This window comes from Lepidochelys kempii, chromosome 18, assembly GCF_965140285.1.
Source record: "Lepidochelys kempii isolate rLepKem1 chromosome 18, rLepKem1.hap1, whole genome shotgun sequence".
Taxonomy (NCBI): domain Eukaryota; kingdom Metazoa; phylum Chordata; order Testudines; family Cheloniidae; genus Lepidochelys; species Lepidochelys kempii.
The window spans coordinates 18,401,934-18,423,218 of NC_136397.1; the positions used below are offsets into that span (position 1 = coordinate 18,401,934).

The 21,285-nt window shown below is 38.9% G+C and overlaps 1 protein-coding gene across 14 annotated transcripts in view; it reads right to left on the bottom strand.

Annotated features, from left to right (window-relative positions):
• Window positions 1-21,285, bottom strand: part of LOC140900194 (cyclin-dependent kinase 11B) — a 42,667-nt gene that overhangs the window by 12,058 nt on the left and 9,324 nt on the right. For 7 of the 14 annotated variants that reach the window (XM_073317037.2, XM_073317030.2, XM_073317026.2 and 4 more), the window contains 14 exons: window positions 20,621-20,743; window positions 17,509-17,607; window positions 17,234-17,389; window positions 15,432-15,497; window positions 14,451-14,626; window positions 12,443-12,533; window positions 9,217-9,338; window positions 8,755-8,860; window positions 7,445-7,566; window positions 5,541-5,648; window positions 4,317-4,433; window positions 3,900-4,048; window positions 2,126-2,315; window positions 641-1,204 (listed from right to left, as the gene is read on the bottom strand). In XM_073317037.2, coding sequence (XP_073173138.2) covers window positions 1,112-1,204; window positions 2,126-2,315; window positions 3,900-4,048; window positions 4,317-4,433; window positions 5,541-5,648; window positions 7,445-7,566; window positions 8,755-8,860; window positions 9,217-9,338; window positions 12,443-12,533; window positions 14,451-14,626; window positions 15,432-15,497; window positions 17,234-17,389; window positions 17,509-17,607; window positions 20,621-20,743 — 1,718 coding nt within the window. In that variant the 3' untranslated portion in view covers window positions 641-1,111. The remainder of the gene's footprint in view (window positions 1-640; window positions 1,205-2,125; window positions 2,316-3,899; window positions 4,049-4,316; window positions 4,434-5,540; window positions 5,649-7,444; window positions 7,567-8,754; window positions 8,861-9,216; window positions 9,339-12,442; window positions 12,534-14,450; window positions 14,627-15,431; window positions 15,498-17,233; window positions 17,390-17,508; window positions 17,608-20,620; window positions 20,744-21,285) is intronic. The other 7 variants (XM_073317038.2, XM_073317033.2, XM_073317032.2 and 4 more) reach the window with 4 other exon arrangements.

Here is a 21,285-nt window from a genome sequence, read left to right on the forward strand (position 1 = left end):
ACTTTTAAAATTTACGACAATCTGTATATATAAAAATCCTGTTTCTAAGGCTCTGATCCAGCAAAGCACTTATTATGCTTAACTTTAAGCACATGAATAGTTGCACTGAAATAAATGGGACTACTCATATCATTCAAATTAAGCACTTTACTGGATTGGAGCCTAATTCTAATTGCATGAATGTCCAGCTTTTTATAGTATTCCTTTCTGACATCTCCGCTGAAAAGGATAGTTCAGTTATAAATTAGAAACGCAAAAGAGTACAACATTTCAGGACAATTCCTATGGAAGGCTAGTCTATGTAGGTGTTGGAAGGTAGCACTGTAAATTCAGTACACCTACCTTTTCTTTTGGGGAAAAAAGGGGAGACATTAACAAGACTACCTTCAGAAAATAATGATTTAAATCTTTTTGATTTATAAAAAGAATATTGCAGTTCTTGGTCTGCACCACAGCCATTATGAATATATACATACAGTAGGTCAATCCATCAGAAACCACTTGGGGCTCTCAGAAAAGGTCAGTAAGTATTAAGCGTGGCACAGAATAGGAGAGACATCAGAAATGCCTTTAGGGTTTCTTGCTGAAATAAGCAACTGAATTCAAAGAGATAATAATCTTTACAAAAGAGCTTTTCTACCTGTGCTGACAATATGCTTCAATTGTGTAAGCACAAATGGGGATGATGGAGAGAGAAAAATCTCTCTAAGTTTCCTCTCTAGAAGATTTAGTGCCACCACCATCCAAGTCTGGTGCAGGTGAAGAAAATGAAATCCTTCACACTGTTAAACAATTAAAAATGGATTTTAATTCTACAAATTTACAAGCAAAAAAATTTAAAAAAAAACAAAAAACAGTTCTGAGATTGTACTTCAAGTTTTCCTTTTTGAATTTTTGTAATGATCCTTGGCTTTTCGGATTAATTCATTCCAGTCCCCTGAATGAAATGCAGCAGTTATATTCCACACCCAGCAAGATGACATCTGGCTATTTCTGTGTAAAATACAGAGTCTTCCTGATGCGAAGAACAAAACTGGAGCACTTTGAAATCCATTCATCAACAGCACGGTTGAAGTCAAAGCTCTGTCTTTTTCCCCTCCTCATATTAAGTTTAAAACTTGAGGCTGAAGCCAGGTCCTGCTGCAGATGCTCCTTGATTTGTGGTAGTCAGGTGAAAACCTGTATCTTTCAGATCATCATCACCCTGTGAAAATGAATATATAATTCATGTGTTTATAAGTAAGAAATGTATGTCTCACTGTTCTAACACTACAATAAAAGCAAAGTGAACAATATTTATAAGATACAGGAAATACCATGTTAAATTTAATGGCCTCACCATTGAGCTCTAAGTGGAGTTTTATTCATGTTATTTAATCAACACCCCAGGGCTATATTTCCAAAAGGACTTCATTATAATTTCCTATTTTGGATGCTTGTTTTTGAGTGCCTTTATCTCTGAGCATGCAAAAACTATTGTGACTACACGATCTGCATTGGTAAATCAGCATATTAACCAACTGATCAAATACAGTTTGGGCACACCTGCCATTTGAGATTTTACACCCTCAAAATTATGGACATAGAAACTTTCGTCAGTCTGTTCACAGGTGATCAAAAGTAGCTTGAGCACAACCAATAAAATGTATTGTCTAACATATGCTGGACTTGGGAAGGGAGAGAAGAAAGCTCTGAATGAGGAGTCTGAAGAGTACAATGAGATTTTGCAGCGGATTCAAATGGCTATGGCTTCTCAAGTCAAGCTTAGCACATAGAAAGCCCAGAAAACGGAAAAGGTACGAGCCTCACTTTTCTGGACTATTCCCCTAGCCCCAATATTGGAGGAAGCAGGGCAGCTTCCCCCTCTGCACAGTGGTGCCTGCAATGTACCAGGCATGGGACTTCAGTCTTCATCCATGATCAAAATGCCACCACACTTGCCACATTCACTTTTTAAGAACAATGAACTTGCTAGTAAGTCTAATGATTTCAAACCCAATACGGTGATACAGTCCAGTCTATCAGTTTTCACAACAATAGCACCAGGAGACACAAGAAGGGACAGTAGGAGATTCTATGCTGGATTACCTCAAAATTTGGCTCTTTACCAATTTGGGAAACTTACCAATTGACTATACCCAAGTCCTCCCTCTGGAGGTCGTGGGCTTGTGCCGCGCTTAACTCTTTGTTGTTCACTTTTTGCTGGCCATGTTGGAAACATGGATGGGTCAATAGGAAGGGGAGTCTCTCGGAAATACTCATGCTTCAAACCATCTTCAGCAGTGATTCTTCTGCCTGGATAGTATGTCAAGAACCTGAAAATTATTCAAAGGGATGGAGTGGGACGGGGTTTAAAAAAAAAAGCAGAGAAAAGGGGAAAAATTAGCTCAAAGGGGAAAAAAATATGCAGACATCCAGTTTAAGATATTCCCATTTTCTGAAAAAGGATTATTTTTAAAAGTAAATAAAAACTGGAACTTTACATTAAATTATTTTTCAGGGGTACCAACACCATACACACTCAGCACCACTAAAGTAAAAAATAACCCTTTTTGAAGATACATTTGTTGAGTTGCAGAGATCAGGAAAAGCATCTGGATGAATGAGTAGTCAGATATAGCTTAGAAAGGATCTAAAGTGGTTCAATTAACACAATTTTATATGTTGCTTCACTCTGTAGTAAGGATGACTCTTACACAATTCTGTAATATAACCTGACCAGTCAATCTGTGGTCAACTATTTCAAGCACTTAACAGTACAAAAGGTTTGTCTCTATTGTGCCATATACCAAGCTTAGCATAATATGACCATCATACTGCAAACATTTGGAGCGAGAGAGAAAGAGAGATTGGTCCCTCTGACTTCAATAATATGTGTAAAGTTTAGCTTGTGCAGGACCAGGGCCTACATACATGCATCCTGCACTAATGATCTCTTCTAAGAGACAAACCCATCTTAACCTAAGTAATTGTGAGTTATACAGCACTGTACTGACAACCATCTTTACTAGGACAGACTTTGGCAGGTTACTTAAGGGATTCGAAGTAATATTGTTATACTCATTCCAAAGAAAAATAAGCAACAGCTGATTGGCATGTTTAGTGGCTAAACTGAGAGGACTGAAAATCCTCTTTTACAAAGGATGGACACAGACTTTCCATAGAACCTGGTACCATCTGTCCTTTCCAGGTACATACACATGGCATGAAATCTAGGAGAACTTTTTAGGGGAAAAAACCCCTCAAGCCATTGCCAGCATCCTTTAAAAAAAAAAAAAAAGGAGGAGGAGGAGGAGAAGAAGAAGGGCAGGGAGAGACAGGGATCAGGGGATCAGGGATCTATGGATAGAACTAATTATGAAGACAACAAGAACAGCTGATTTAACAGAATTGACAAAATACAGATGACTATTTTCTCCCCTAGCTTTCCACTTTCCTCTTATGAATTCTAAGATCTGTTTCCTTTTCCTTCCCACCCCCTCCAGTTTAACTGTAACATTATGACTTCACTGTTGATATCAATGGCCATCAGTAAGCTGCAAGAGGGAAGACTCACAGGACAGGATAATTAAATGCAATATGAATGATCTAAACTACTACTTGGAAAACAAACATTATATTTTAGGACTCCAGTCCTTGGCTCTGCCAGCACAGTGGAGTAATAAGAGGTGTTACATGTCAGGATTCAGGTTCACTAGAGGTAGCTATGTGCAGGCCAAGAATAGAATTTAGGGAGTTGATAATTCAAGAGACTTGAGATGCATCAGTCTCACCTTCCTGAGAAATTAAATTAACCAAAAAGAAAGCCATGCCTTGATGCAGGACTGTAGAAATTCTCCATAATTATAGATCTGTAATAAATGGGTTCTTCCACTATTCCTATAGAAATTTACACTTACTTGTTCATGAGATCAAAACCTGGATCAGAAAGGAGTGCCCCAAACCTCTTGCGTAAGTTGTTATAGGGATACTCTGTGAATGTCATCTTCTTTACAGCTGGCAGTTCATTGTACCCAGGCCAGATTTTCTCACTGGGGGTACCCAGGTCCTGCAAATCAAAATATTATCTTAGAAGAACATACACACCGCAGTGCATCTTTCTTGTTCCTTCCACATATATGATTTGATAAATATCAAAACACATAAAATAAAAGCACAATCTTTAACAACATATTGACCACATGTATATGCTGAACAACAGAAGGCTCTGTTATATCTATATCAGAGCTGGGAGGCGGTGTTAATTTGCTTACTATATCCTTCTAGAGCAGTGCTGGGCTACAACAATTATCAGCGACTCCAAGAGCATCAGTTACCTTAAAAACTTTGTTAATCTGGTCAATTTCTGATTTTCCTGGAAACAGCGGTTTCTGAGTTAATAATTCTCCAAATATACAACCTACTGACCACATATCTATTGCAGTGGAGTATTCCTGAAAATAGATAAAATGTACAAATTACAGGTGGAATTACTTTACTAGACACGGTTTGCCAACCAACTTAATGATGATATGATTACTTTGGTCACTGTACATCATAATTATTTCACTGCATGTGAACCATGCATATTCTCAAGTAGAAGTTACTATGGATGATAAAATAGTTACTTATTATACACAGGAACATCACATACTGAAATGTGACACTCACAAAAATGTTTTTCTCTCACCCCATGTTGAGAATCATTCCCATCACAACTAGCAGAGGGAGTCCTAGCCACTGCCCTATCATACATTAGCACTGTGTTCTGCATTTGACCCCTCTGCCCCAAGAATAGTCTCCGTTTAAGGGGCAAAAATCTGATCACAACAGTAGAACTCTCTTCCTAAACAAAAGTAGTCTTTTCACCTGTAACAGCCTGACATATTGCACAGCCCCTGATTAATAAGATATGGTGAAAATCTTGGACCCAGAGCATAGGTTCTCTCTAACTCTTACACCATCTACTTTTGTGATTCTTGCAATGGTTTTTCTCCCAACCCACATTCTACTAATCAGACCACCAGCTAGAGTTTCATAAAGGCCTCTTCCAAGCCTGCAGTATGGATCAGCTAAACAGCGGGTGGACATCGTGATCGAAGTGGTGCCAAATGCTTTGCTTTGCTGTTTAAAGCTGTGCATCAAGCTTCCACACGTTGTAGAGAATGGGAGTAAGATGCCCCGCCCCCACTGTCCCCTCCCCATCTCCAAAAATCAAGCAATCCAGTTCCCTATATGGCACTGATGAACATCACCAGTCTCTAACAGTAAAACCCTGGTAGTTCGCTCCTATTAATATTCCAAAGAAGAACAGTTACACCCATCCACCTCTCTTCGGAAGCATGTAACCTTTTCCGCTTATGGGAAACCAAGTAAACTTTCCTCCACTAAATTAGCAATTACAGTATGGTTTCGGCTCCATATTTTTCCATCTCTAAATCATGAAAAATCATCCATGCATACTTTGTAGGTCAACTGCAAAATAAATAAGGGGAAAAAAATCAAGGTGCTATTAAGACTAACTGCCATCTTAGTTCACAGATAGACAGAACAAAGCATACCTTGGCGCCAAGTAACAGCTCTGGTGCCCTGTACCATAGTGTCACAACTACTGGTGTGTAAGGCTTCAGAGGTGACCCATACTCTCGGGCCAGTCCAAAATCTCCAACCTGAATGAGAATGGATCATCATTAGCACTAGCCACTAAAAAACGCACAGTAGAAGCTGGTGTCATCTACAATGCCAGTGTGCATTGTGCAGTCATTTTCCTCCACCCTCACTCCCTTAAAAAAAGTTATTCTGCTAATTCCTTGCAAACTTAAACCACTGATTTAAGTTAGTCTTGTAAAATTCTGTTTGCTCCCTCATCCAAGGCGAGTACTTTATTTTGACTGGTAAGGCAAATATAATTTGTTTTTTTTCCATTACTGACCATCATGACAAAGGTCTAGTAGATTTTCTCCCTAGGCTGGTAAATTTTCATGGCAGAAAAAAAATATTAGATGGTGCTAATTGCAATCCCATAACAAACAGCAAAATTTCATATAGTGTGAAAAAGAGCTGTCTTCTTTAGGAAAGGACACAGTATAGGCTGCACACTACATTAATACCCTAAGGTTTCTGAATAATAGTTACTTTGTAATTTTGCCTCTGGATATTAGAGCTGTGAAACTGCGGAAGACTGTTATATCCTGATCCTACTTGTTACATACCCTTCCAGTATTTTTTTTAAATAAATTAAATATGTATAATCTGTCCCCAAGAATGAATACCCACCTTTTAATGTTATTTCCTTCAACAGGAAGAAAAATATTACAATTTAGAACTTATACAAGTACTTTTCAATTAATGTATTAAGTCTTACAATATCCTTGGGAGTTAAAAAAAGTGTTATCCCTATTTTACAGATGGAGAAATTGAGGCACAGAGACTACACAACTTATTTAAGGTCACACATGTAGTAAGAAGAGGGCCTGAAACATAAGGTCTTGTATTAGAGGCCTGATATGAGGCCTGAGTTAAGGTAGTTAAAACCTTGCTGATATGAAGCAAAGTCAAGTAATGAGCAAGAGGCAGGCCCTACTCACAGAATTTGGCAAGCATAGGGCTGATATTGCAAAAACACATACTCCTAAGAGGTGCTAGGCACAAAACACTCACGTAAACACATTCCAGAAGGGTGGTACCAGAACACCCCAATAACCACACTCCCCAAAGATAACAGGAACATGCGGACCGATCTTAAGGATAGGGTCAGGATGACAGCATGATGAATAGAGATGTTTTGATCGAACCAACAGGTACAAGGCAATGTGTGGCGCCCTAATACATCAGAGGGTGATGCGTAACTTGTTTGTATTGGTGTCTAAAGATGTATCTCAGAGGAAATGTCTTTGTCTGGCCTAGGAGATAGTGGAAAGTCCCACCACTAACTGAGCCAGTCCATTGTCACGAGCATATACGAGTATACCTGTAACCATTGAGCTAGGGCATTAGCACCGTGCTTTGTCAGCAATAAACCTGACCAAGCACCTTTGATACGAACCAAGTCTGTGGATTTATTGGGTGGTTCACTCAAAGTCTGATGTGCCAGCTGTCTGCGCAAAGCTGGGAGAACACGCACATGGCCAAACATCTGACAACAAACACATATGGTCTATAGCACAGCTGGGAAAAGAACCCTGATCTGGCTCCTAGTTATGTTGTTATAAAAACAAGACAGTATTTCCCTTGACCACTAAACCATGTTTATTTATTAGTCATATCCTAGCATAAATCGTACAACCATGACAGGGCAGTCTTTGTATCTAATGGAAAATTTTATTCTATTTTGCAACAGTAGGTTTTCTTGCATGCTACAGCTGCAAGAATGGAAATGCAACACACTATCCAGATATTAACTGCTATGATGCAATGAAGTTCAAGGCCTTTAAAAAAACAAAACAAACACACACTGGATCCTTACTTTTAAAATGCCTTTATGACTCAGCAGCAAGTTGGAGGTCTTCAAGTCCCGATGAAGTATCCAGTTGTCATGAAGGTGCTTGACTCCACGCAATAACTGAATCATCAAAGTTTTCACTTCACCTGGAAGGATGAAAGAAAGAACCTTGTGTGTTCAGTTGAAAGATGAAGTCTACTAGTACTATGCTTTTTGAAACAGTTAAATCAAGAGCATAGAACAAAACATACATAACCAAAAAAAGTACTAGTTATGCATTTAATTATTAAAAAAGAACCAACTAGTTTACAGGATTAAGGGGAAGAAAGCAGGGGCTTTTATCAATATGGACCAAATCCTGATCCCACTGAAGTCAATTCAAAACTCTCAATGACATAAATGGTATCAAGATTTGGCTACAGAATTTTAGCACAAGATAGTGAATGAAATGTGTTCAATTTAGTGTTTTCAGCACAGCCCATGCAGAACAGGCATTTCTCACAATGCCTAGGTGACTGTCAAACAAATCAGATAACGCTAACATGTGCCTAAGTTAGCAGAGACAATGGAATTGCTTTTCAAGGGTACAGAGTAATTCTTCCAGGAGCATCTGAGGAAGCTCACACTGCAGCACATTCAGATGGGAGGAATATGGTGCAGTTCTGGGTACAATTAGTTAAATCCCCAAATATTTCATTTTTCAGGGACTAATCTTGTTGCATAAAGTTAAGAGAAGGAAGTCTTGAATACCTGTGTTTCCAGCTTTCCCATGACACCTAATATTTGAAGTGAACTAACTAACTAACTAAAGTAAACCTGCAACCCTAATTAATCAATCAAGGAAACTTCCCCATCAGTTTATATATTTGCTTCATCATCATCCATCATCATATATCTTGCAGTAGCATCCAAAGGCCCTGAGCATCATCAAGGCCACATCATGCTAAGGGCTGCATATATAAACAAACATAGGCTGGAATTTTCAAAAGAGCCTAAGATAGTTGACTACCCTATTGAAACTGAATGTGAATTGGGTACCACACTCCCCATAGGCTCTTTGCGAATCCAAACCATAGATTCTTGGGAGACGCTCGTATATTATAGTGATGGTCACTGATCTAAGCTTCTAAATAGAGAGGCTAGACAGACAGGTAGAAAGATGAAACAGTCCCTGTTCCAAAGAGCTTTCAGAAACAGTTCCATCTTAATGATATATTCTGTCACACACTAAGCCAAAAATGTGTCAGTATAATTCAGGGACATATTATATTGATGTTCTTGTAATTCACATGATTTTAGCTTGGAAAGTTAAAGGATGCTAGGAAATACAGTACCTGGTAAAAATGGCTGTTTCATGGTTTCCATCAGACTTTTGAGGTCATGTTCTACATAATTCATTACGATATAGATTTTATCCATATTACTGCCCACAACAATTTCCTAAGAACAAATACAGCACATTATCAAGGAAACCAAGCAATATTTATAAGTGGTTAAGGATGACTGGCAGGAATGTATTAGCAGGTAAAAAAAGGGACATCAAATTTATAAAATTCACAAGAAATGTATGACACTGAAGTGTTTAGACAAGTTCATTTTTTATAGCTTTTAAACAGATTTTATAGACAAAAATGAGCTATTTGATTATACGAGGCACACAACTGCAAACTGAAAGAAACAAGCTCTAATGAGCAAATACTGTACTTAAATCAGACCATTATAGGGCATTTTAACAGTCAAAGAGTAACACTTCAAGAACAAAATTAATGTTAATATAAAAGTATTGGTGGTCTTACTCTAACAGTGACTATATTTGGGTGCTGTGCTTTCAGAATGGTGTTTATTTCTCTAAGAGAGGTAATGGGAAAGCCTTCTTTTTCCTTTTCCATTTTCAGTCGCTTCAGAGCCACAATTTCATCTACAAAGAAAATAATATCTTAAATACAGAACCCAAATTAAATATCTAATCAAAGACAGGTTAAGAGGCCACTTACAGCACAGTAAATATTTTACTATCTTTTTCAAAGGAAGTCCTTATCCAGGCATTATATTAGCTTGTGCGTTAAAGACTGGACTAGACTGAGGTCATGGATAAGAATAAAATCCAAAGCAATTTTTTCCCTCACATCATTTCCTAGGATTGCTGATTATAGGTTTTATTACAGTTCAATAAAATACAAATGGAAAGAGAAAAAACAAAACTACTACTGTACTATATGATTTGCCTCTCATACAAACATTGAGTTAACTTGCTGGAAGGAAAGAAATGCATCTTGGGTTAAATTCACTTCTATGAAGAAGGCCAGCACCACTTAAAGCCTCAGAATATTAGTGTGAATTATCTGCATTGTGCTAGCACTTACGGGTTCAAATCTGGAGTCAGGACCCCATTGTGCTAAGCACTGTAAAACACATACCAAAAAAGGCAGTCTCTGTCCCAAAGAGCTCACAGTGTAAAAGTAATACAGGATTTAAACGAGGAATAGGCTTTATGCTAGTCCCTGCAGAGGTGAATTTTTCCTCTTATGAATTAATTCTATGAGGTAAGAATATAAAATTAACAGTTAAAATGTGAATCATTAGATATTAAAGTACCCCTATTTATTATATATGTCAATTACAGCGATCAAAGATATCTTTGGCGTGTTGCGGTGGTGACTTGCATAGATCCGGAAGTGAGTGAGCACTTACAGTCAAGCAGACAATGGTAGCTCTCCTTTTGTAAACCATTTCAGAGAGTAATGTTAATGTCAGCCTCAGAGGAAGGCTACATGCCAGGTAGGCTAGAGAAGGAAGTGGCCACTGTAGCTATATAATACAAGCAATGAATTGAAAGAAAATAATACTTTCCATTTGTATAATTCCTTTTCATAGAGGATTTTAAAACACTTAAAAAAAACAATGAATTCTCACTCTGTAAGGATGGTATTACCCCAAACTTGTAGATGGAGGAATTGAACGTTTAAGTTACAGCAAGTGAGTGTTAGAACTGGGAACAACCATAAGTCCTGTCTCCAAGTCTTCTGATCTAAATATCAGAGCAAACCTCCTCTTAACAAATCGCTCGTTTTGCTCAACACGATAAAAGTTTACAAATGACAGGGTTTGTTTTTTGTTTTTTACCGCCTGTCAGATATATTTTAACACATATAAATTTTAAATTTATATATCTATATATGTGCCTTCTGGTGAAAACAGTCAGCTTGCAGGAAAGCAATGTATTATTTGTGACAGCAGCAATAGGGGGAATCGTATCAGAGATGATAAAACAGTTTGCATCTTGCTGTGTCGGCTGCTGTGCACAATGAAAAGAAGAAGTGACACAGTACTAACACTACATATGTTATTACAGGGTTAAATTAGATCCTTCTTCCAGTTGATAAGTCACTAAAAAAAAGGGGGTGTGTGCGCAAATTAGCTTACATTTGGCTTTTGCACTACTGGTATCAAATGGGATAACTTTTCAGCAGGACAGCTACCACCAGAAGCAAGTTCAAAAACCTGGATTTATTTATTAAGTTTTCAAATACACACCACAGTTTATACCTGGTGAGAAGTGTTTCTCAGCATGTGAGCTTTTTAACTACTAATTAAAACAACTTTAGTTTCCTTCAAACAAGAATTAAAGATGGACTTCAAAGCAAACAATAAAAGTGAGCTAACCACAAATTTCTGTAAAGAATGCCCACCACACACAAACCACTTCTTTTATAAAACCATTTAAATCATTTTCCACACCTATAATGACACCTATTGGTGTGTCTACATCTAATCAATTGGCAGATCACCCTGCTATGCTCAACTAAATCTAGTAGCTCGGAAGCAGGAAATCTCTACCTATAGGGCTAAAAATCCAACTTTTGTTAACAATTTCTACATGACTATGTCTAATAAAAAGACACAATATCTTCAAAAGAATCTTATTTCAAATGCACACCACACTGAGGGGAAGGAGTCACTCATAATAAAGAGCAATAATAGCTAAAAATAATATTTTAAACAGTCTTTTCTTTTCAGTGGAGGATTTAGAAAATGATTTTGCCTTAGACCATAACTCTACAATGGTTAACATAATCAAATCCAAGAATAGAGTAGGTTAAAGCACACACTTATCCAGCTATTCTCCCACTTCATTATATTAGAACATTTGATACAAGAAGAGATAGATTGGTCTTGTGGTTAAAGATCAGGACTGAGAGCTAAGAAATCTGGGTTATATTTCCAGCTCTACTGCAGACTTCCTGTTATGTTCCTTACAGAGTTATTGTACGGCTTAATTCTTTCACATTTTTTCAACACTTTTAGGTCCTGGGATAAAAGACTCTACAGAAATGCAAAGTATTATTACATTAAGTTTGCACAATGTTTATACTTAACTTCAAATTTACCTTCTACAAAAGACTAACTTTTTTCCTATATTGAATGACACCCTCCTCAGAGTTCAGAGCTTAGTGCAGATCCCATGCCAAGCACTCAGAATATCTAACAGGCCAGCACAAGTTCTTAACATGACAACATGACATCCAACTTTGGACTCCTTCTGTTTAACACTGTATACGGCATTACCCACTGTACAAGTACTGTTGTTACATTTCATTCATATTGTTACCATCGTCTTAATGTTTAAATTGTCCACTGCACTAACACTGGCATGTAACATCATGTTGATAGTAATGGGGAAGGTTAATATTGTTTTGAAGAAAAAAGACTTCCAGAAGAATTTCAGCACTCACAGTACAAAACAGGGAGAGCACAAAGTGCTTAGGTTGCATGCAAGAGAATATTCAAAATAATTAGTAACTTCAAGCACAGGTGTTTGTTTTCCAAACTGCAGATCCCTAAAACATACAGCTTCCCTGTAGATCACCAAGAGGTGTAGCCCTAAGATGGGTCACTTAGGTTTTTTTAATATTACATAACACTTTGCCCTTAATGCTTAATAAGTGTTGTGAAAAAATTATGAGTCCACTTAATGAAACCAACATTTTTAGCACTGTTTTAAACAGGCACACTTGTACCAACCAGTTTTTTTGTCTTTTGCCCTGTATACCACACCATATGTTCCTTCTTCAATCCTGTTCAAACACTGAAATTCCTCCACACTACGACATCCCTGAGAAAACAAACAGAAAATTAGTCTGTAGGATTTACCTTTTTAAAGACATATAAGACACAGTATGGCTCACTTTATATGAACAGTTTGTTATCCCAGAAGAATATAAAATAGATCTATGCCCAGGAAAACTATATTTTGTTCCAAAGCATTTTTACCTAGTACTCTAAGAAAGTGTCCTCTCAGGAACAAAAACTATGTTTAAAGAAGTATTTAAAATACTCCACCTCAATAGCTCCTAAGCCTCATTCATTTCTACAGATCCTGAAGAAATGAGGATTTCAGTCTCAGCAGCAGAGGAACTAGCTCCACACCTTAGACTGATGTGTCTCAGGCAGGCCAATGAGCTGCATTTGCATTCCCTAAGCATGTGCTGATCCTAGCCATTGACAGCAAAAAGAGATAGGATCACATCAATCTTGACTGTCTAGATCAGTGTTTCTCAACAACCAGCCCGGCACTGATCCCTGAGATCCACCTGACACAGTTTAGGAAGGCAGCAAGCCGGTCCCCGGTATCAAAAAGGCTGAGAAAAACGGATATAGATACTTCCTCTTGTTAAAATAAAGGTGGCATAACATACATATTAAATACACAAATTACTTCCCATTTTACTTTAGTGTAAATGTAAAAGTAAAACATGCAAAGATTTATCTAGAGCAAATGCTCAGTTATACATAATACACGTGTGTATCTCAGTATTCTGCATCTATATTAGTTCCTATGTTGCTGCCCTAGCACACGACATTGCAATACTGATCTGAGGAGGAGCTCTATCTAGTCCACTATTCTGTGTCTGGAAGTGGCTAGTACAAGTTGCTTCAGAGAAAGGTGCTTTTACACACACACACACACACACACACACACACAAAAAAACACAAAGAACTGTCCACGGGGAAGTTTTTTCCTGAATCTCAATCAGTTGGAGCTTTTGTTTATGCCCTGAAACATGAGTTTATATTTCTTACACTTTTTTATTCTGTCTAATGTACCTGTGGATGTTCTCATTATCCATATAAATGCTCAGTCCTTTTTTTTAATCCTATTAAACTGTTGCCTTTATGGATATCTTCTGGGAATGAGTTCCACTGGCTAAGTAGGTGTTGTGTACAAATATTTCCTTTCATCTGTTTTAAATTTATTGTCTTTCAGTTTCATTGAACATTCTTTTTCTATTATGTGAAAAAAGCAGGAATGACAACTATTTGTTTTATAAGCTTTTGAGGGCAAGGGCTGTCTTTTTTCTGCACTTGTACGGTGCTGAGCACCTTGGGATTCAGGTCCGTGACTAGGGTTCCTACGTGCTATGATAACAAACAACAACTTATTTTGCTCACTTTCTCAGTTCCCTGCTTATTCATCTCCTCTATAAACTAAAAACTTTTCACTCTCCTCACAGGGACATCTTTCCATTCCAATAAACATTTATATTACTTGTGAACCTGCCTATACCTGCAGTAACTATTTTCAGATGGGGTCACCAGAATATCACAATATCCCAATGTATTATATCCTTTTTAAAACTAAAAGTTTGAACTTGTTTTCACACACAACTTTTAAAAATATTGTATGTGAATATTTGATTGATGGAATATATGCCTGGGCTCACTTGACACCACAAGATGCTTTTGGTTGACCCCACCACGGTTTATGCACATAATAAATCTGACATTGGGCAAATGCACTGGACAATATGACATAATACCGTTTTATATCCAAGATGCTCTTGAGAGTACATATAAAGAAAAGGAGTACTTGTGGCACCTTAGAGACTAACCAATTTATTAGAGCATAAGCTTTCGTGAGCTACAGCTCACTTCATCAGATGCAAGTACATATATCATTTTATCATTTTATGTCACTATTCATGGAAATCCCATCTAAGACATTCTGGAGCACTTGTGAAATGATCCTCACCTGCAGCGCAGGAAGGTACTTGGGTAGCTCTTGTTTCAACTCAGTGGGCGATGAAGCTGGAGAATCAGGAACATAATCTCCTTCTGTCATTGTATTGGAATGTGGGGTCCCCTCCCCCACTTCCTCCTCTTCTCCTTCACTTCCTGCTGAATCTCGATCAAACCTTGACTCTGTAACTTTAAAATTTAGAATCAGTCGTGGAAACAGGCAGCCATTTGGGATGTTTGAATTAGTTTTAGACAAACTTGTGAGGGAATAAAATTGTGATCATAAAATTGAGATACTAAAGAGCGTGGCATGCAATTTGAGTGTCCTGTTAAGAGATGACAAGGAAGGTATTTAAAGAAGCATGATTCTTTTTTCTATGTTTGGGGAGTATTTCATGAGGTTCAGGTATAGTTCCTTGAATACATTTTCAGGGTTAAATATTGCACGTTATAAAAACTAAACCAGTATATGAACAGTATGCAAAGACTGATTCAACTTTAATCTGACACATCATATAGTGCAATTCTGACTACCAAGAGGATGGGCCCGATTCAAAATCACAGCTAGAACATTAGGTAAGTTCAGATCCAAGCTTCTCTGACTCTTACAATAGGCCAACAAAAAGCCCTTGGATCAGAACTCTCACCCAGACTTTGGGGAAGTTCTGATCCAGGATGTGTCTACTCTTGAGTACAGATGACCCACAGTACCAAATGGTGTGGTGGATTATAATACTGATGAAAATCCACTAGCAAGTTGATTTCAAAAAGCCATGCTCATTTTATGCAAGATTTCAACTTAGACCTGCAGAAGTAATATCCGCCCCCATCCACCAACAGGATTTCTTATACAAGCCTACTTTTCATAATCAAGTCCTGGTAGGCTTGAATATCTTGAAACCCTTTCACATTCTAGACAGTGCATTAAAATCCATAGTTCATGAAACAGAAAAGGAAAAAACTGCTACAGCTAAAGCCAATGTTTGTATCTTACCAACTGGAATGTGATTTCCATTCTCTCGCTCTTCTTCTTCACTCATTTCTTCTTCACTCACCTCTTCTAAAAAACAGAATGCAGTCCAACAGAAAAAGCTTAATATCATTCTGATTTCATGTACATAGATGCTTAATACAGTGAAATAGCAATACAAGTGTTACAGAGTAATGTAGAGGTCCCCAAACTGTGGGATGCGCCCCCCCTAGGGGGACATGGAGTAAAGTTCGAGGGGGGTGCAGCAGACTCAGGCCAGCCCCCATGGAGGATGGGGAGGGAGAGCCACCCAGTCCCACCCCAGCTGTGCTCTGGCCCTGCCCCCAGCCACAGCTCCTGGCCTCACGCCTGGCCATGTTCCCAGCCTGAGCGTGGCTCCGCACCCAGCTGCAGTACTGCTCCTGGCCCCGCCCCCAGCCTTGGCCCTGGGCCCTAGCTCCATTCTTGGCTCGAGGCCAAGACTGGGGGTCAGGGCTGGGAATGGAGCCACACGCAGCCATGAGTGCAGCTGCCAGCCCCCACCGCAGCCCAGCTGCGGCTCTGCTCCTGGTCCCGGACCCACCTGCAGCTGTGGCTCCAGCCTTGGCCCCCTTAATCCTGTCCACATTCCTGCCCTCCCAAGCCATGGCCCTGCCCCCAGTTCAGGGGGCAGGGTGAGGACAGGGGTAAGGGGGGGACACAACCCTCAAAAGTTTGGCGACCACTGGAGTAATGCCATTTCAGCAGTTTTACAGGTCCTGCTCACTATCTACTGTTAGTAACCCAGTACCTCTGTTTCACTTGATAGGCAGAGTTTCTCTGACACAGAGCTGAACTACATTAAGTGAGCCAGGAAACACTAACATTGGTGGCTGCTGTTTCTGCTTATTTTCTTCAATTTTACATTATAAGCTTATAATGTAGCTTTGAAAATAGGTTTTAAAAACCCTTGACTTTTGGTGAAAATGTGGTGCATGAAGAAATTTCATATCTATATCTATATATTTGCTATTTGTGCCCTAAAATGGAAGTTTTGGAAACAAATATGCAAGCAAGTTAAAGTGTTACTGACTGTGATTTAGGGCTCTATTGTGAGGACTCCCACAAGAAAATCAATGACACCTGAAACAAATGATTTATAGACCCATGATTAGTGACAGTCAGAAGTTATGTTGCAGTCACAGGAAGGAAGAAAGTTAGTCCAGTGACATCAGCTTAGCTTAAAAATTTAGAAATTATTGGTGACAGAGAAATTCAAATAACTCTTATAAAACTTCTTAAAATTTGGTGGTTACTTTTCACTGATTTAATAGAAAAACATCCAGCAGTCAGGCCCACATTGTTGTGCTCATTTTTTGTTTACTGATTAATGACACACAGATAGCAATTACTAGATTTGCTTAGTTAATTTCTTTTGTATTATTTCCATTTGTTCTTTCAAAAATGAAAAAAATCTAATAAAATTTCAAGCGGAAAATAATTAGAGATGGTACAGACTTCTCTAGTCCATCCCACAGGCTAGTATAAGACTGTTCCCTATAGAACATTTGCTAGTGTCCAACATGGTTTTAAAAGTAGTCAAATGATGAGGCTTTCAACACCTCTCTTATAAAGACAAAAATATCACCGGAACTGTCCATCTTGGCTTCTTAGATTGATAACTTGAATATGCCCTCATACAGAAAGGCTAATATATTACTTGTCCTCACAAGTTTTAGGTTTCTATCTTATCTGTGACCAAGGAAAAAAAGAAAGTGGGCAACGTAAAACTGTAAGCACAAAAGTGCTTTGGGTGAGCATTTTTGTGGTCATGTTTTACCACTTACCAGCTGACTGTTCAGACACTTCCTCAGAATTGCTTCCTGTCTCCTCTTCCTCCTCCTCCTCCTCTTCTTCTTCCTCCTCTTCTTCCTCCTCCTCCTCCTCTTCCGATTCTCCACTGCTAGATTCCTCCTCCTCTTCCTCTGAACCAGATCCAGATTCTGTCAGGGGATAAGCAGAGAACACAAAAGTAACTAGGTGCACCCTCATGTGAAGGATCTTCTCATAAATATGATTATTTCCTAGGGTAAATTCTATGTATTTGATTGTGTGTAATTACCTCCTGACGAAGACTCTGCTGAGCTAGTTTTTCTCTCACTGTCACTGATGTCTTGCAAATCCGAAAGCAGGTCTCTTTCTTCTGTTTTCTCCTCTTTTACTGAGAAGCAAAAAAACAGACCAGTTTCTAAGCATTACCTCTACTTTATCAAGTGCTGAACACACGAGAACCCTAGCCAAATATTTCAGTCATGTCCAGCAGAATGTACCTGCTGGGCTATTGAATGTACTTGGTATAGCGTCACATACTGTTGCTTTCAATGATACGTAACTTTAAGAACTGCAGTGCAGCAGGATCAACAGTGGAAGAGTTGGACTTTTTTTTTTTTTTTTTTTTTAAAGTGCACCGAGTTATTAATAAACCCCACTACATGAATTGTGAGGAACGCACAATTTGGTAGTTAATTCGGTAAATAAAGTACCCTTAGAGCACAATTTCACAAATACAAACACAAAGATCAGCAGCACTTCTGACTATTCACAGTAACATGTTCAGTGACTACAATCATTTTTCAGGTTTACAACAAAATAAAAACACAACTGAACTTTAACCAGAGGATGTGGTTATTTCAATTCCTGAATATTTTCTGTTAATAATCAGAGTCTCTAAGAATGTGGAAACCCAAAGAGCTATTTTTATGGCTTGGGAGCCAAATTGAACTTTCCAAGCCAGAATATTACCTGAAGTGCTTTCTTTCTTGTACAGGATGAGAATCGTAGTAATATTTAAACTATACTGCAGTTTCTGAAGAGTCGAATTAAGCTTAATAAGCTTAAATTATTCAATGGTTAGCTCCTTTCTCCTCTAAGAGTATTCAAGGGGATAATACAAATGGTGGTTTTTTAGTTTGGGAGGAAATTAAGATACAAATGTAAGAAAAAGAGTCAGCGGTCACTCACCAATGTCAAGAGACTAAGGCATTCAAGCATAGGCAACATTGTTATATAGCAGCGGTTCTCAAACTTTTGTACTGGTGACCCCTTTCATATGGAAAGCCTCTGAGTGCGACCCCCCTTAAATATATAAGAAAGTGGTTTTAATTTATAACACTATTATAAATGCTGGAGGCGAAGCGGGGTTTGGGGTGGAGGCTGACAGCTGCCCCAGGTAATAAACCCCAGTTTGAGAACCCCTGTTCTATAGCATAAGTCAAGTTGAAGTATAATTCATAGCACAGACAACATTTTTAACCCTCAAGGTCAAGAACGATCACTGCAGAACTGTATTTATTTTACAGCAGATGTGATGCATGTTTGCTGGGGAGATAAAATCGGCAAAAAAGTGCTCTAATTTGGCACAACATTGCAATATTTTGGTAGTTGCTACCAGCATAGGTTACAATGCCCTTCAATTCCTGCAGCAACTCTGGAGAGGGAACCATTCTGATGAATACCACGTATGCATATCTGTCTGGTCTGCCCTTATCTTTTTCGAAAAAGGGCCTTCTCTGCTTCTTGGTCATCTCTATCAGCGTAACGTCCTCCAACGTAAGGAATGCCTAAAGAGGTGCAGATGCAGTTACTAACCTGCATCCCCCACCTCTGTCCCCAAAACCCTCTACACCATTTAAGTAATAGCACATACCACCAAACCATGCTGTCCAAACAAGAATAGTCTCCCACTCCTCAAAACATCCTAGAAGCAAAACACAGTTCATTGCAACAAGGTCCGTAGGCACAGGGGAAGTAAGGTGGAAAACAAGTTACCATCACAAGCCTCTCCCGCGACTAGGAAAAAACTAGGAGGATGGCCTTTCAAAATAGAGCGGAAAATATTTTATCATTGCCACCAGAGAGACCGAACTAGGAACCACAACTCTAATTTTATCAGCCCCTCCTCCCCCATCCAGTTCCTTCAAGTGCCAGGCTTCTCAAGGATAGAACTATTATCAGCATCTGAGTGTCTGGCTAACCTGAGGGGGAAGAAATGCAGGGCAAAAGAGTCAGTGTCCAGAAACTTCTTGAGAGCTTCCTGGAAGAGATACCAGAAGAGGAGATCAAGGAGCTGCTTAGGGATGAACTTTTCTTGGAGCAGCTTCATTCAGTGCAGCACCATTTCTGGCCTCAGGTAAGAAGCATTGTCTAGTGGGAAACATTCTGTAAACCTGGAATGACCAGCAGTAGCTGCTTAATTTTAGGATGACAAAGGCCACTTTCACTAGAGATTTGCACAAAGCTCATCCCAAAGCTGCAGCGCACCAACATGAGAGCTCCCTTAAGTGTTCAGTATTATGTGGTCATTGCCACTTGGACGCTTGCCATCCTTGCTTGCTACCAGCCAATAGCTGAGGTGCAACAGCTGACTTCCAAAGCAAAAGCCACCTGGCAGCAAGATCTCAAATACATCTCCATCTCCTTCTGCATATCTGCTGTTGTCAGCATTGCGATATGGAGCACAGTTCTGTTCATGCTGGCTGACAGCAATCTGAAAATAGGGCTGGCTCACAAAAAAAATAAAAAAATAAAAAGATGAATCATGGGATGGCAGGACTGATCATGGGAATTTGTGAGTTTGACTTCATGTCCCAGAATTCCAGTTGCTTCTGCTATGTAACATACAATGAGCTGCAAGGGAAGTCCCAGAATGTAGAAAGCCCAGCAAGGCAAAGCACCATGGGATACCCTCCCACAATGCACACGCTTACTATGAAGAAAAATCCCTGCCATGTGGACAAATGATTTAAATTGACGTAGTAAACAGCTGGATGTATGAATACAATTACGGTGAAATACCTATTACGCAACAGTCAATGCACCAAAGCTCAGTGGAAAGTACACCCTCTAGTTAGACAAGGGCATAATAAATGTTTAGTGAAATTAGTGAGCATTTCTCAAGACTTGTTATTACTAAAAAGGAAAGAATGATTGAGTTTAACAGCATATTATATGGGGTCCCTGCAAACATCAGCAAATCATCCAGATAATAGTTTATTTGCCATTCCTCATCCATACTTTGGTACCATGCCACCATTTGTCCCTCAAACTGAATGATACTTTCAAGAAAGTATCATGGAATTCCTTCTAGCAGTCAAAATAAAGCTTCCCCCATCTTTTTCCCCCAGCAAGTCCTTTTGACGGTCATGCAATGGCATATTACCAAGTGCAAACACTACCTGGCTTCCTGCCATCTCCTTGCTCAAGCTTCTCTCTTTGCTGTCGTAATGGGCTGCGACTCCAGGTTCTTATTTTTACTTTGTCTCCATAATCTTCCCTCACTGTTCTATGATGTGCAGAAACTAGTGAAGAAACAAAAACAGAAACCCAAAAGGCGTTACATTTTCCTGCTCCTAATTACAAAGGTTCTCCTCTTCCATGGCAAGCTGTCTCAGGCTCAATTTTTGTTTCTTTTTCAAAAGGAAAAGAACCCTAACTGCACCTCCCAAAAAAAAAAAAAAAAAAAAGAAAAGAAAAGAAAAAGAAAAAAGAGAGAGACTTTGGTGATAGCTAATGATCTGGATAAGGACTCACTGTGCCCTTCTAAAATGGAATGTAGCACTAAAAAAAAAAAAAAATTAATACATATGTGGGCTACATCTACTGAGGCATCATAACTTAGGGGCAGGAGGTGAGAATCCCTCTCTTTACCACTCTCCGAGACCACATCTGCAATACTGCATTCATTTCAGAGCGCTCATTACCACAACAAAGCAGACAAACTGAGGGAGGTGCAGAAAAGAATTAAAAAGTTAAGAGGCAGGAGGGATTGATTCAGGAGGAAACATCAAACACTAAATAAGGTGAAAATGGCTAAGCAATGACTAAGTTGGAAGACTCGATA